We start from the raw sequence: 17025 nt of genomic DNA on the forward strand, positions 1-17025 counted from the left end.
TTTGAGTAAGCCAATTGTATTCTATTTGAAAAGTAGTTTTTATTTTTCTTCCCACTAATTTTTATCTGTGTAATTATTCGTCTAAATGATTTTGTAGTTAACTGAATTAAAAGTTTTTGTGGCAATAGAATACAAAAGTGATATTTTATTAATAATGTTAAAATGTTTAAGGCATGTTTATTTTATATATATATATTCCATTTTTGGCTTAGATTTTGTATGTATTTTTATTACTACAACTAATTTAATGATGAATCATATTTTAGTTTATGTATTAAAGAACAAAAATACTAGATATAACTTGTTTAAACAGTACGATTTAAAACGTTTTGCAGCAAATATAGGTAAATTCCTCACTTTTACATTACGTAAAAAAAAGTTTTTTTTATTCTCACAGCCAAAGAAATTGCTTCTAGATATTTATCTTACAGCTAGTAAAATTTTATATTTAGACCATTCATCAAACATGTAGAAAACAATAATACTTTTTAAGTTTAGACTGATAAAAAAAATCAGAATAAAACGTAGGTTTTTGTAGATGGTCGTGTATAAATTTAATGCTAATTGTGATTGTTGGTGAACATCTAGGCTTTGCTGATAACATCTAAAAACTTAAATACCTAATTATTAGACAGAAAAAAAATTAATGTCAATAAGATTCACTTAGCTTGTATGTTCAAGAACACGTATGTTACTACATAAATCTAATTGTTTCTAAAAGTAAAAAATAATAAATGCAAAAATCTAATAGTACTTTCAATCAAAGTTTAATATTCATGTTTAAGAACTAATTTTATTTTTATAAGTTTGTATAAACAAAAATGTTTTAAAAGTTTATAAAATATAAAATACTTTTTATTTTCACTTAATTTTTACTGTTAATATTAAATTACTGTTAAACTGATTATGCATAAACACTGTTTTATTATACAACACATGTATTGATTAAACTTTTGTAAACAAGCTAAGCGAAACGATTTTATGATTACTTCTTAATTTATGCATTAAATTAAATGTTTAAGTTTACCTAAATACTTTTTACTTTATTTTCTAAAGTAATAAAAGCCTTAAGCGTAACTTGTATAAAGATATAGGTTGGTAACTTTATATCTTTAAGTATTAAAACTTACAACATGTACTTGTCAAACTTTCAAAATAAAGTTTGAACTTATGAAAATAGATGTCTGAGAAAAAAATTTGTAAGTTTTTACAAATTGTTTCATTTCAAAAATAAATATAACCAAAAGTTTCAGTTTTAATTAAAATACCAAAAATTATTGATTTATACAAGTTGTATTTATACTCACTATTTTTGTTAAAAAAGACACAACTTATTTATACTAATAAAAACAGCATTCTTTAGAGTTCAACCTCTTATTTTTTTCTTATAAAATAATTTACCTACAAATCTGCAATCAAGTTTACACGTTTGAATACAAACATGATAATTGAGTCTGCAGAGAAAAAACGTGTAAAAATTTTAAACATCATACGAGTATAAACCACCAGGTACTTTTACAACCTCTTTTTTTATGGATTAAATTTAAAGAACTTTTAGGCATAAAAACATATTAATAGACAAAACTTTCCTACACGTAAACAAATGCCTTCCGGTAAAAAAAAATCCTATATAACAATCAGTGACTTAACAGATTTATAGTTAAAAATATAAAATTTTCTAGAGCAGAAAAGTAAAAAAATGATTGCTGTTTTGTATTACTTTCATTTAGTAGTATTAACAAGAGTCTTTACAAAATTCACAGTAGTCCGGTTTAGTTTTCTTTTTATTTTATTAAGAAAGTTTATAAAAATATAATTTTTTGAGTTTAGAATTTTAAAATTTTAGCAAGTTGTTGGCTTAGAAAGGTGCACTTATAAGTTAAAATTACTCGTGTAAATTATATCAGTACACAATGTAGAAGTAATAGTTGTAAAACACTAAGGGCTTCGTACAAAACTTTTTAATCAATTTTAAGATATTAATATCTGAGTCTAAAACCAATATAACTTGAAAGTTTTATTTTAGAAGTTTAGATTCAAAGATGAGCCACAATTAACAAACAAACGTACAAGCGATAATTTTTATGATGAAACTAGTAATAAACATTGCTTTTTACTTTGTTTAAACTAATCTAAAACTATGTTTACAGAATTTTATTGTACAATTTTAACAAACATTGCTAAAAAGTCAAGCTAATGTCAATTTTTGCTGCTCGATTTTTGTGCGTATTAGCACTTATCACTTACAACGCAGCATTCGGTCACGAAACGTGTCACGTGACTAAAACTTATTCTTGCGATGAATACGAAAATACCAGCAACAATTTGGTCACGGTCGGTAAACAGGGACCTCGCGGCTACCGAGGCGCACCCGGTAAGGACGGATCGCTGAATTAGAAAAACTTTGTTTCCGAATTTCGGCTTAACTTATAATTATTCATGCACAATCGACTTTCAATTATTTTTTAACACATATAATTTAGCATATGTGTTATAGTTTTACAGTATACTTTAAATTAATTTAAAAAGTGTTTTTTACAAACTTGTATCACTTAAGTTTCAATTTCACAGTTGATAGTTTGCTGTTTTACTTTTTAAATTCTACTCAAATGAGTAAAAAACAGTTCAAATTTTTTTTAAAGTATTTAGTTAATTATAAATTCTATAACCAACTACTATTATACAAACTTATTTTAACCTTTTCAAAGAATTATTATTTCAAGGTATTTTATGAATGTAGAAACTTTAGCACAAAGTGACACTCTAGTACGGAGTTTCACTTTAACACGGCGTCACTTTTGCACGGAGTGACATTTTTGCACGGAATAACTTTAAATCTTTTAACAGATTCATTAAAATAATGTTAAATTATTATATAATTAGTAAGTTAAATAAAGATGTGCAAATTAAGATTTTTTTTACTACCAGGTTTAGGTGACAAAATGTCATTATTAAAATCTTATTAAATCTTACTTTTTATTATGCCATTGCATAACAAAGATTGATGTTTTACAGTTTTTGCTTTATTTTTACATTTTAATTTATTTTTTAGTCGTAAATATTTCTATAAAAATTTGAAGCTTTTATTAATAATAAGATTGGAAATGATAAAGGAAACTTATTTTGATCAATAAAGTTACTTGCAATTTTTTTGTTTGTTGAACAAAATTTCTTATTAGGTTTTAAAATTGGGTTAAAATAGTCAGGGTTTATCTATTCAGTTACAGCTTAATTATTAATTCATAGTTATAAATAAACATAGAAGTTTTAGATATCTGCATAGCTAATCAATAAATATATTTAAAAGTTATACTAATATTTTATTGAAGAATTATTTCTGTTTGTTTATTTAGGTGAAAAATAAGAGTATTTTGCTTCAACAAAAGTTCTATTTTACTGTACTGATACCTGTACTGTTAGTAAAATAATTAGAAAAATTGTACAGTGTTAAATACTTTTTGTCTAGTTTTTATAAGATTTAAACTACTTTAAAAAAAGTACTTTTTTTTTTCCATTAACATAACGATCAAAAATGTTAGCATATTTTAATTTTCTTCATCAGTTAAATACAATTTTTTATTTATTTAGTATGAAGAATAACTTTTTAGTAGAGAATAATATACGTAATCTGCATTAAAGTTCATTAATTCTTCGTACTCGAGCCAAGAGTTGTTAAAGTATTTAAAATCTTTAAGACTGTGTATTGACATAGTGTTTGGCTTTTTATATAGCTTTCTTATTTACTTGAAGTTTACGTTTAAAAAGCTCACATGCAAAGGTTTTATAATTATATTTGAAGTTTTGAAAATTTTGATAAAACCGAACATAAAATTTTGAAAATTATTCAATATTTAGATAAAACTGTTTCTATTTACAACGACCGATTACTATAAAGTCTAAACGAAATGTTATGCTTTAGGCTCTTAAACTGTCAAAGTGTTTATTTGAAATTTTTTCGATGTTTAGTTTTGTGTACTACATAGTTAATGAACTTCAACTTACTTTAGATTTAATACAGTTGTCTAATAGGCATGAGTGTACTATAAAGTAAACAAGCTCGATTTTTAGTTTTTATTTTTTAAAAAGGTTTTAACTTGATCGGTGTTTGATTTGAACAGAGTCAATAGTTTCTTTTTACAGAAAGTTTTATGTTATGTAATAATTGTTGTAATATACAACAATAATTTATAACTATTCTTAGATAACTTAGTTTAACAGTTATTTTGTAATAACATTAAACTGTTATTAAATGTTTAAAGTTTTGCTTTTATACTACTCATAAAAAAAATTTTGTTTGCTTAGCAAAGAAAAATAACCAAAGTTAAATAAAAACTATACAAACTAAAGCTTTTAATCTAACTACAACTAGGTCTGATCAAAGCTATAGTTAGTGAAAATATCAAAGTAATTTCTTTTTCATTATGGTTGCACTTTTATTTACTCCGTATCGCTTACTCTTGATCTGCTTTGATTTGAAACTTAATATAAAAAATAATTAAACTTAAATTTTCACAACAGCATATGTATATTGTACATATATATAAGTTTAATTTTGTTGTTGTAAACTAACTGAAGATCTGTTCTGTCTAACTGAACAGTGAAAAATTTGTATTAGTAAAACTTATAACACTGTTGTTATAATACTTAACTTTAATATACAAGCCAAATTTTTTTCTTGTACAGCTTTCTTAACAAGGTTAATATTCACAAAAAGTAACTTACATGTAAAAAAAAACAAATTTATAATATCAAACGTAACAATAGCACATTTTCACCATAATTTTAACAGAGTTTTTTTAAAAACTGCTTAAATAACCAATGAGACTTTTGTTATTTCTCCTCACCAACCTCGCCGCCTCCTTCGCGACCAACCAGAACCTGCAGGTCACGTGCGAGTCGGGTCTCTCCTACCACCTCGTCGGCTCACCCCCTAACACCGTCCCTGGCAACCAGTTCGTCGCCAGGGGCAAGCAGGGCCCCAGGGGAGCCAAGGGGGAGAAGGGAGAAATTGACCGCGACGCAAACGAGCTGCTGGCTGTGAGGATCGATGCGCTGAGCGAGAAAGTTGCCGAGCAATCGGAGGCTAATAAGAGGCAGGACGAGGTGATTAAGAGGCAGGCGGAGGTAATTGATCAACAGGCGGAGAAAATTGATCAACAGTCGGAGAAAATTGATCAACAGGCGGTAAAAATTGATCAACAGGCGGAGAAAATTGATCGACAGGCGGAGGTAATTGATCAACAGGCGGTAAAAATTGATCAACAGGCGGGAAAAATTGATCAACAGGCGGGAAAAATTGATCAACAGGCGGTAAAAATTGATCGACAGGCAGAGAAAATTGATCAACAGGCGGAGAAAATTGATCAACAGGCGGAAAAAATTGATCAACAGGCGGTAAAAGTTGATCGACAGGCAGAAAAAATTGATCGACAGGCGGAGAAAATTGATCGACAGGCGGAGAAAATTGATCGACAGGAGGTGAAAATTGAGGATTTGACAGATTTGGTGGCGGAACAGCAGGAAGTGAATAAGCAGCAGGAAAATTTTATCGAAGAACAGCTGTCCAGTAAGTTGATATGTTAATTAAAAGTTGTATAGATTTTTTTAACCAAATTAGTTTTTATGTTACCAAGTTTGAAATTCCGATATTTTTAAAGCTTGTTTGAAAGTTCTGTTGAACTCCTAGTATTATTCTATACAAGCTGCCTTTAAATTTTATAGTCTGCTTGGTTGAAATGTTTAAAAATATTATTTCATTTGTTTCAAACACTTTTTGAATTGAACTTTAATACTAGTGTTAAAGGTTTTTGTGTTCTGTTTCTAGTCTGACTTCAAAAATTTCTTTATAAGTTTACCTAATAAAGCTCAGACAACATAAAACTTTAGAACATGATTACAAAAGTTACAGCAATTATTGATGTTTAATTGTCATGAAAGTTAATATTAGTTTTAGCTATCAATATAAATGTAATAAAACTAAGTTTTTTACTTACAAAATTATAATATTTATTAAGTGCATGTAATCTTATTCTAATTGCAGAATGTCACTTAGAACCAATAGAAAACAGCATTGCACCGACAGTCTTACGTCACAATGAAAATGTTACCCTCCAGTGCCGTAAAGGATTCTTGCCCTCGGGTCCCCAGCAAAGATCCTGCCAAAAAGGAATCGTTCTGCCATCTCTTGAGTCACAACCTTTTGTTTGCGGTTAGCCTAATTTAACTTTGAAAAATATTTTAGCTCAGACGATAAATAAAAGATACTATTTGTTTTTACTAAAATAGTTAGATCAGCAAATAACATATATAGTTGTACAGCTTAAATTGCCGTTTATAGGGTGTGATAGGTTCGTTCTGACACCATCAAAAGGAACAATTGAAGAAGCTCAACTGATGTGCCGTGATATTGGAGGAAAATTAATAGAAGAAACATTATCAGATCAGGGGTCGAGATACCATAGGTTTGTATTAAAAGATAAAGTTTAAAGAAATTAGTTTAATGGTACAAGTGTTAAAAAATTTGATCAACTAGCAACTTGATCAAACAGGCTTGCACTATAAGAAAAAAAGTGTAGTTTGACTTTAGTGAAAAAAAAAATACTTGTTTACTTTTAACTAGTGTTAAATAAAAAAAAACCATTAAGTACAAAACGAAATTAAAAAAAAAAATTGCAACAGCGCAAAACGAAATCACAAACAAAGTTAACATTATTTAAACAGTACGATAAAGCAAGTAGCAACAGCTGTCAAAAACGGTTATCGTCTATGGTTGGGTGTGAGAGATTTCGACCTCAACGGCAAGTTCGAGTTCCTAACTTCGCGGAGGAGCATCATCATTAACGACATGAACTTGTTCAAAGGATGGAGCAATTTGGATGGTGTAAATGGTAAAACGGAGGAACGTTGTGCTCATTTAGATTCAGCAACTAGTGTTGACGATATTTCTTGTACAGACAACTACTTTGGTCTGTGCGAGGTTCCTCATTGTGGTTAAAAAGTTTTGAAGTGTTTTCGTCCAGCATTTGTTCTTATTTATTTAAACGTGTTCAAATATATTTTGTTCATCTTATTTAAATATTATTTAGTTTCAAATAGAATAAAGGTATTTTTTCTAGTTCAGTAAGTTAAGTTTACCATTATATTTTTAGAGTATACTTAGTTTACTTTTGTGCAAACTAATTCATATATATATCTAATCACATTCATTCTTTTTTAAATTTTACGCAATAAAAAGCAATAACTGTAAAACTGCTTTATTATTATACATAGTTTAGTTGAAAAGTTAAGAAAAACTTCAACACAACATAGCTTATATATTTACAAAACTGTTTTATGTTAACCAAGCTTAACTTCTGTAGATGTTTGTAAAGCTAAAAAAACTTTGTATAAAAACACAAAATACTTATTTAAAACTCTTTATTAATACAATTAGTTGTATCATTAAATAAACCTCAAATTGTTTTTTATGACTTAAGATTTTAAACAAAAAAGCAAACAGAAATCATTATTTCGGCGCCATGCCTTAGTTGGTTAAAGCGCCTGTCTGGTAAACAAGAGATCCCAAGTTCGAATTTGGTGGTGACTTGATTTTTCTGTAGCTAAATTGATACCGCATGTATAGAATATTTATAAGTCTTTTATTTTATATATTTTCGTTCAAAAGAAGAAATCCAGCACTAAATGCAAATTTTTGTAAAAAGCTATAGAAAAAATTTTGAATATAAACACAACACCATTACTTAATTGTAAACAAGTGCTTAATTATAAATTGCTATTGATAAGTAGAATAGAATATGAATTTTAAGTATTAAATAAGTCACTAACAAACAAATATAAAGATAAAATCTACTTATTATTAAAACTAGTAAATTTTTCATACAAATATTATTATTTCATATAAAGTTAAATCCTTTTTTTTAAGTTGTGTATTGTTTTATCTTTTGTTTTCATATTTTATAAATAAAGTAAACATGTTGTTAAAAGTGGGAAAGTCCCCAGTCTGCTTTTAACTAGAGCAATATCAAAAGACAGCCACTATAGTAAGTATATTTGGTACCTCTCTTATCTTTACGATCTCTCGTATTTTTGCGCATTTTTTCTGTGGACACAATGTGAGTAAATAAGCGAGAGGTTACTGTATATTAGTAAACACAAAATTGAGTTAATTTTCGTTTAGTTTTATTTTCTTCATTTTTCTCTTCGTTTAATTGGTTGTTTTATTACTAAAAAATGAAACATTTAAACAATAAAAAAACTATGTGTAATAGCTCGTTTGAAACTTTATATTCTTATTGTGTACGACTCGATAACCGAACGATTCCTTTATACACCAAGTCCTTAGACCAGATTCTTTTAGCGCTATTTTTTATTGTTCAATAAACAATATAAAAACATTTTATGGTTTGAAGTACCACCTAATAATATTTTCGTTAAAAATTAACAATAATACAAAGCCAAAACGTTTTAGATAATATACTAAAGGAATTAAAATTTAATAAAAAAGACTAGTGTGTTATTTGATTGCATTATTGACATTTAGCATTAATAAACATTTTTAAATGATTACAAAATTAGTAGTTAAAAATTACAAACTTTTTCACTGCATTAGAAAAACTTGTTTAAAAAATAAATAAAAATTACAGTTATAGACTATCATACTGTTATTAGAAAAAGCCGATGCGTTTTATCTGATGTAAAGCTGTAAAACTTAGGAACGGATCGAAATTGCACTACGACAAAACTGCACCAGAATACTAAATTACACGAGGGGGACTAAATTGCACGAAGACAAGATTGTACGAGAGAACAAAATTGCACATAGACATCGTTGCACCAAAATTCAATTTTGCACGGAGGGTAATTTTTGCACCAGAGCAAAAAAATAAAAGATTAAACTATAAAAAAAAGCTCTTGTCTATTACTTAAAATTCGTTTTATTTTATCAAGTGCTACCTCAATTATTTCGAGGTTGTAAGTTACACAGATTTTACCTACATTTTTATTTCTCTAACCTTATGCATAGTGTTACATTTTATTTTGTAGCAAATGCTATTGTATAAAAAATAATACAAGTAATATAATACAAATGATATAATAAAATTCAATTTGTGAGAAGTGTATTCGTGCAATTTTGTCCCCTCGTGCAAAAGTTTTTTCGTGCAATTTTCTAGACTTTAACAAATTTGACAGCTATCGATAAAATTTATTTCTATACAGACTAACACTCGAAAGCCAGGTTTCATAACTACCAAAAAGTGTATTTAGTATTGATAAATTTAAATTTGTTAATAGACTTGAGTTATACTAGCTATCAATAACTTTTTTAAACTTTATTGTTTCTACTGTTAATAAATAAAAATTATAAGTTAAAAGTATAAAAAAAGTACATACGTAGTAAAGATACTTATGTGTGCGCTGTAATTTTTTTAACTATTTTGATTTATAACTTATTTGATTTAAAACTTATTTTTCTATAACTTATCATAAAATTCAAAAACATATATCCAATTATTACGATTTCTAATAAAAATATTTTGTGTTTACATAATTTCATGTTTATTTAGGGTCGACTGTAATTGTAAGGTTTTGGAATTATTTTCATTCATAACATAATATAAATGAGATAAAATAATAGTTTTAAAATACTAAACTAAACACAACTAAACCTCTCTTAACCCTTTATATAAAACATTCAGTGTTTTCCCTCATCCCTAACCCACCTTACTCAAATATAAAAACATTTAATTAATAAACTTAATGAAAATAAGATATGTAAATACTATTCAACCTGAAGCGACTTAGACTTGTGGCTGACAGATCTTTTTTTTATATTAAAAGGTGCTCTATTTGTCACAAATGTTGTTTGATAATAAATTACATAATACCATTAATATAATTCTGATCAATATTCATCAACCAAAAGTTTAAAATATTTTATTAGATTTTAATAACATTTTAAACTAGTTAACATTTTAAGATTTTTTTCATTAATAAATAATTTGCTATACTTTTTATCATAAGTTTAATAATAAAATATTTAAAATAGATTAGTTATAAATATAATTGCATATAACTTTATTTAAGCGTAAACTCATAAGTTGGTTTGAGTTTAAAAAAGTTGTTTAGGTTTTTTTATAGTGAAAATAAATAAAAAATTAAGTTATCATATTGTTTAACAGTTAGGTTGCGCTCTGTAACCTGCAAGCAATTAGAAAAGCATTTTATTAGCGATTGATGAAGTAAATTTTGGTTATGAAGTGACTTTCATTTTTGATTTAAAGTAGTATTGCTAGAAGTTGAGACATTTGCAAACTACTTTTAATTTAAAACATTTCGTTAATGTGTTTTGTTATGTTTACGTTTTTCTTTAATTTGTACAGATTTTTTGTTTAGATTACTAAATTTTCTTTACTTTATATTTAAACATATATATGTTTATATCTTATGTTATTGAGAACAAAATAGTTTAGAAGGTGTTTGCGTAAACTAAAAGTAAATATGTAAGCATTTCTCTTCAACTTTTATAAGTAAGATAAAATAGATGTAATTTTATTTATAAATAATGTTCAATAAGTATTATTTAACATAGGTGCTTGTTTGATCTTTTGCAATATTATTTTATTTATTAAAGGTATCTTACTTTTATTAAAAGCCTTAAACTTCTCCTATAAAAACATTTTAATTTTATTAAATAACACACGCTATATAGTAACTATTGATAATAAATTTAAAACATGTATGACTGTTGTAAAACCAATATTCGAAAATCTGCTTTAAAATGTAAACAAAACACATGTTAAACATCGTTGATTACATAAGTACTTAGACGTCGGATTATTGGATACTAAAGTAAAAGTTTCCATACTACTTTTAAAGTCTGGTAAGTAAAGTTCAACTTAAGATATTTTCCTAGTATTTTTATAAATAAAAACGTAAAAAAGTCACAAAAACGACAGTGTACATAAAATGTATACATAACTAAATACTATTAGCTATGTACTAACATTTGTAAAAAAATACTTTTGTAGTATAACGTTTTTTTTTTTTTTTAAATTAATTTCTTTTTAATTTAATAGATGTATTCACTATCTAATTTTTAAAAAATATATATTTACAACTTTTTGTTAAAGTTATTCGACAATTTAAGTCTCCATTGGTTAAGTTTTTTATACAAGTTTTGTCAAACTCAAAAAACATGTTATGTAATCTATTCTTTTTCATTGAGCAACGTATTAAAAATAAAGTTGTGTTTATATCGAAAATTTGTTATTATCGAGTTGCGTTTTTAATTTTATTTTAGCATAGGAAACTTTGTATGCTGAATTTCGACAACACAAACAATTTTATTAAGTATAAACCTTTAAAGCAGTGTAGTTACTTTCTAATAACTGAGAAAAAACAATGCATTTTTTATTTTGTAAACTATTCATTTTAAATATTTTTTGCAACAATTAAAAAACTTTTTTCATTGCTCTTAAAATCTCTTACCAGTAAATTACAATAAAAAAAAACTAGCTTTAAATATTTAGGACATATTTGAGTCGTTTAATCGGCTTGAGCTTTATCAAACGTTTACACTCAAAAATGCTTGTTATTATTTATAATAATTAAAGATTTTTTTACAGAAATAGACAATTATTTACAGCTAATTTATCAAAAAGCTCGTTTTATCTGTCAAGTTTATTTTTATATTAAGTTTAAAGATTTTCAATCGTTCAGTTTCGGTTGGAACTGGTTATAGAAAATGTTTAGCAATAAACTAATAATTTACGTTGTTGTTAAAAACGCTTTTTCTAACTGATATTGTTAGTTTTATTGCTTAAAGAAAAAGTCTTAAACATTTACGCGTAAACTTCTGTTTCTAGAAATAAAAAGCTTTATATATATAAAAATTAAAGTGTCAGTACGATTTTTTGTTAATAACATTTTTAGAATTCTCGTTTATTAACACAAATGCCGATAAAAGCATGAATAAGTATTATATAGTTTTTGTTGATCATTTAAGCGAATTTATCAAGTTACAACAACGTCAGTTTAGTTCGGTTATCTTAATTTGATATAGTAAGGTTTTAAGACTGTTGTTAAAAAAACAAATTTATGATTTGTTTTGAATATATTTTCAATATCGTTTCTGTTTTTAAAAATGTTAGTAAGACTAAATTCTTGTTTTTCGCTATTGGTTTTGCAAACTTGTTTATAAAAACTGTTTTACAAATGTTTTTTATTTGAAGAAACTGTAATCAGTCAAAAATATGTCTAACCAGTTTGTTTCTTTAGTTTAAAATTTATTATTTTTATAACTTTTGTTTTATATTATTAAAAACATTAACTAGTGAAAAAGTTTGATTATACAGCTGTTTTATGTTTTACTCAGCTAAATTTTAAGTTTTTATTGCTTTTGGCTTTGTTGGGTCTATCTAGTAAATTTTTGTAAAACTAGTTGGCGTTTTTCTTGATTATAATTATAATTTTTTTTTAGCTACATAGCAACATTATTTTAAACTATAACACATACAATAACAAAGAATAAAAAAATACGTTTTTAATATTATTAAATGAAAATAAACCAAATATTTTTACGTTTCTACAATACTATTTAAAACATTGTGGTTCAATTGTGACGATTTTAATTTCATAATTGTATGAAAAAACACATTATAAAATGTAAATTTTACTTAAAAATATTATGCAGTAGATAAAATACATTTAATACTGTATTTTGCACTTAATCACCTTAAAGTTTTATTTATACTTTTAAAAAGCATATTTTCTTTTAATTTAATCGAAATTTGTATGTATAACAGTTTATGTTTAATCAATACAGTTAAATAGTTTTACCATAGTTTTACTTCTTTATCTATCTCAAAAAGATTATTTTGTTTCCTGAAAAGTAATTTAAAATAAGTTTTCAGATTGCCAAAATTATTACAATCAAGAAAAAATAAATAAAATATACTCAAACGAAAATAACTATAACTATGAATATACTTTTATTAGATGTCAGTAAAAGATAAAAATGTTTAGTATGAAATCAATGTCCTCAAAATCGATAAGAAATCAAGACTCATCGAACTTTTGTGAAATAGTAATACATATCATTCAAACACAAGGAGTTAGTTAAATTTATCAATTTTGTTTTTTGCTGTACTAACTATTCTTCTTTTTTTGTACAGTTACTTGCCGTTGTTTTGTCTCTCTTAGTTTTAATGCAATGTTTTAGTAAACAGTTAGTTATTACGGGATTTGATGGTGAAATTGCTCTAGTTACTGTATTTGTTAGTTTGTTATTAAAAATAATTTTACAACTACAAAAGATCAAACAACATTGTAGCTGTTTGTCTATTATATCAAAGTTTTGAAGTTTGAATGTTAGTTAATTAATGAATAATAACTTGAACTACTTTTAGCTTGGAACCTTTTTACGTATACTTTTTAAAAACTATAAAACATTGTTGTAGTTTTGATCAAGTTGTTATCTATAAAACTTAAATTAAATATTTTAGTGTCTTAAAACACAAGCCTGTAATTAAACTTAAAATTGTTTTATTAAAATATTTTATAAAAAAAAAGTTTACTTCACCAACAAAATAACACTAGTGAGATAAATTTTTCATTCCAATTGCATACTATAAATATCAACTAAAACTGTTTAACAGTGTCTAACAATCGGATGTTTACAAATTGTTCTTGGCTTTGTAAAGAATTGTAATCTAGCAGAAGTATGTAAAATTTTTACATATTCTAATATTATATTTCTACACCTTTTTTATTGTTTTATTTGCATAACAGTACTCTATTATTATGAAATAATATTTCAAAGGTATTTTCTACTTAAAAATTATTTAAATAATTATATTCAGTTTTTACTACAAAAATAAACAAAAACATTTTAACAGAAAAACTTACTTACAAAACTGCTAGCGATGCTGTTTATTATTGCTAGCGCGGGAATTTGCATTCAACTGTTAAGACTTACATCATTACTAACACAGTCAAGACAAACTACATTTATTTCAGTGATTACAACTGTAAGTTTAACTTTAACTACCACTATGTTTTTTTAATTATTTAATTAAAAACATATAATTTAAATATTTTAAGGATGTTATTTTAAGTTTTAAAAAACTTCTTTTAAAAATTATGCATAAAAACTTTTCTTGTAAAAACAGTTGTATGATAAAATTTAGAAAATAAATAATTTTTACACTATCTATTTCGAAAAAAGATAGTCTAAAACATTAAAATATAATACTAATCTCAATATCATAATTTGCTATAAAAGTTTTGTTTGTGCGCTAATAATAGCAAAACAAGTTATTTAACATGAGTTTGTAGCGTCAATATCTTTTTTCGTTTAAAAGCCTCATTAATAATGACGATTAAACTTTTAGAATACAATAAAAACATTAAGGAGTAATTTTGTTTTGATGATGGTTCATTTTAAAGTTTAAAATTAAACATTAATTTATTAAACATAATAAAATCAGTCTCAGATTAATATTTACGTTAAATATATAGATGTATATACATATTTGTTTTTAATTGCTTTTGAAAAGTTAAAATTATAAACCTATAAAACAAAGTTTTGTTTTATAACTTGAAAAATGTACACTATTTTCTTTAACTTGAAAAATAATATAAAAAATATTCAAAGTTCACGATTTTATGTTTGATGCATTTTTTTGTCAAATAACTTAACAAACTTTGAATAACAAATTCTTTATCTAGTCATAATTAAAAATTTCTTTAAACATTACTTAAAACAAGTACTTTAAATAAGTGCTTAATAGTCAAATTACTTAGTAACACACTAAAAATGCTTTCACAGATTTCATTTGCTTTATATCTCATCAAGTTTTATTTCATATCCCTGGTCGTATTTTTAAAACAAACGACATGTGTAAGCTTTCCCATACAAGATAATCATGTGAGTTTTAACTAAAATATACTTAACACAATGATAAGTACCATAAATTGTTATTTTTTAAATTATAATTGAGAAAATAGTTTATAAAAATTTATGCAATCAATGTTTTTAATGCTAATTGAAACTAGTGGTTATCAAGCTAAACAAAATTTGTGCACCCCAAATCGTAAAATTAAAAATTAAAAGACCCCAATGTGCCCTTTATCAAGAAAGAATGTCTAGTCTAAATTTAAAAGTTACCCATAAAATACTTAAAACCCTTTTTTGTTTTTCATCAAGAACTTCAGAACGTCTAGTGTAAGTTGAAATTTAAGAATAAATTTATGAATTTTTTAATGCACTTTAAACGCTTAGTGCACCAAAAAATACATCACGTGCACACTTTGATAACCACTAATTAAAGAAAAATTTGCGACCCAATCTACTAGTAAAGATTATATAAAGCTAATAATATGAAACAATACTTCTATACATTTTTTTTGTGTGAATTTTTTAAAATAAAAGTATTTTGTTTTAGTTTTATGTATCTACATTTATTTTCAAAGTTTTAGAAACATTTTTGTATATAAGTTAATATTTTAGGAAATGGAACGTAGCAATATATTTATTGAAGCAAGTTAAAAGAAAAAAAAATTTCATTTACTATAAGGAAAAATGATTTAAAGTCTAAACTTGGCTTTTTTTAATTTGAAGAACGCTGTTAGTCTAGAAGAACGTCAATTGGTACTTTATAATTTTCAGTTGTTTTTTACCTTATCGAAAACCTTTGTTGCATTACATTGGTAACAAATTGCTGTAATTAATTTAAAGTTGTTTATTTAGTTTTCAATAGTAAGGAACTTCAAATAAATACTTTATAACTATTTACTAAGTTACTTTGAATTTTGTGATGTATAATCACGAAAAATTTTTAAGTGGAAATTAAATTTTAATGATTTTTTAAAGTTTGATGTAACTGCTGATTTTTTACAAATAAAGACAAAATTTGAGTAAATTATTAACATATATAACAGTGAAAAACTAGATATTTTCAAAACTTATACAAGGTTGCATTAATACAAGCTTAGAAAAATTTTAAGCAAAGTTTATCTATAAGTTTCAACTCATTTAGATTTTTTTAAAGTTCACGACAAAAGTGGTCTACCTTGTCGAAATGTTTACTCATACTATTTATAGAAATTTATCTCTATAACGAACTATATATAATTTGAAGTTAAACTGTTTGAATAAATAAAAATAAAAAAATATACATTGTATTAATACCAAAAATTTTTATGGTAATTTAATTTATAATTTATTAATGTTTGATAAAAGAAACTATATTAACTTATTTGAGATACTCAATATTAGAATTTAAGTTTAGATAAGTTAATCAATGTAATTACTTAGAAACAATTCAAAAAACGTTATTTAAACATATATATTTTTTTTGTTTGAAAACAAACGGCTTGTCTTTTTTTAGCTCACAATTTTTAAACTTGTTATATTTTCGTATATAAATTTGTTCAAATTAAATCATCATTACAACCTTTTTTGTTACTTGAGTGTTGTTTTAACTCTATAAGAAAAATTTTTAAAGTATTGTAATTCAGTCGAGTAAAATCATCTGAAGTTACTACCTGAAAAGTTTATTTTTTACAGTCTTTTGTTAGTTTAATGACAAGTATTGAAGCTTTTCTAAATGAATTAAGTTTTATAGAAAAAAAAAATCTGTTCTAAAATGACTTTAGTTGAAAACATAAATTTTTACTTAATTAAAAGAATGACAAAGATCAAACTACTATCTATACAAACAAAATTTTAACTTGTAAATCAAAGAGAGCATGTTTTACGTACGTATATAAATAAGTTATGTAGTGTTGGTTGTTTTTTTAAGTTTTAAAGCAAAACTACTAATTTTTTTATGACACAACAGACATGTTATTTTTTGTTTTTAAATAAATGAATTGATGTGTGTATAAAATTTGAAAGCTTTTGTTAAACGCATTTATAATTCGTTGTTGAAGTTTATACAACAAATTTTCTTTATGTATACTTTAAGCAGAATGTTTTCAAAAAATATTATTAAAAAATAAAATCACAAAGATTATATTTTCATC

At 25.0% G+C, this 17025-nt stretch overlaps 1 protein-coding gene across 1 annotated transcript; it reads left to right on the forward strand.

Annotated features, from left to right (window-relative positions):
• The first annotated feature begins 4818 nt into the window (after positions 1 to 4818).
• On the forward strand, positions 4819 to 7237 carry LOC145835835 (uncharacterized). Its single transcript, XM_082943572.1, has 4 exons — positions 4819 to 5566; positions 6041 to 6208; positions 6338 to 6461; positions 6721 to 7237. The coding sequence occupies exons 1-4, from the start codon at positions 4819 to 4821 to the stop codon at positions 6992 to 6994; spliced, it is 1314 nt and encodes a 437-aa protein (XP_082799698.1). The 3' UTR covers positions 6995 to 7237.
• Positions 7238 to 17025: the final 9788 nt, after the last annotated feature.

Source organism: Thalia democratica, chromosome 1 (genome assembly GCF_965202585.1).
Source record: "Thalia democratica chromosome 1, ktThaDemo2.hap1.1, whole genome shotgun sequence".
Lineage (NCBI taxonomy): Eukaryota > Metazoa > Chordata > Thaliacea > Salpida > Salpidae > Thalia > Thalia democratica.

What these genes read in the sequence shown, in the direction of transcription:
- LOC145835835 (XM_082943572.1), top strand. Translation starts at nt 4,819, where the DNA reads ATGAGACTTTTGTTATTTCTCCTCACCAACCTCGCCGCCTCCTTCGCG. An exon ending in TATCGAAGAACAGCTGTCCA is followed by an intron (nt 5,567 to 6,040) that starts GTAAGTTGATAT and finishes TTCTAATTGCAG; the next exon opens with AATGTCACTTAGAACCAATA. An exon ending in CAGGGGTCGAGATACCATAG is followed by an intron (nt 6,462 to 6,720) that starts GTTTGTATTAAA and finishes TTATTTAAACAG; the next exon opens with TACGATAAAGCAAGTAGCAA.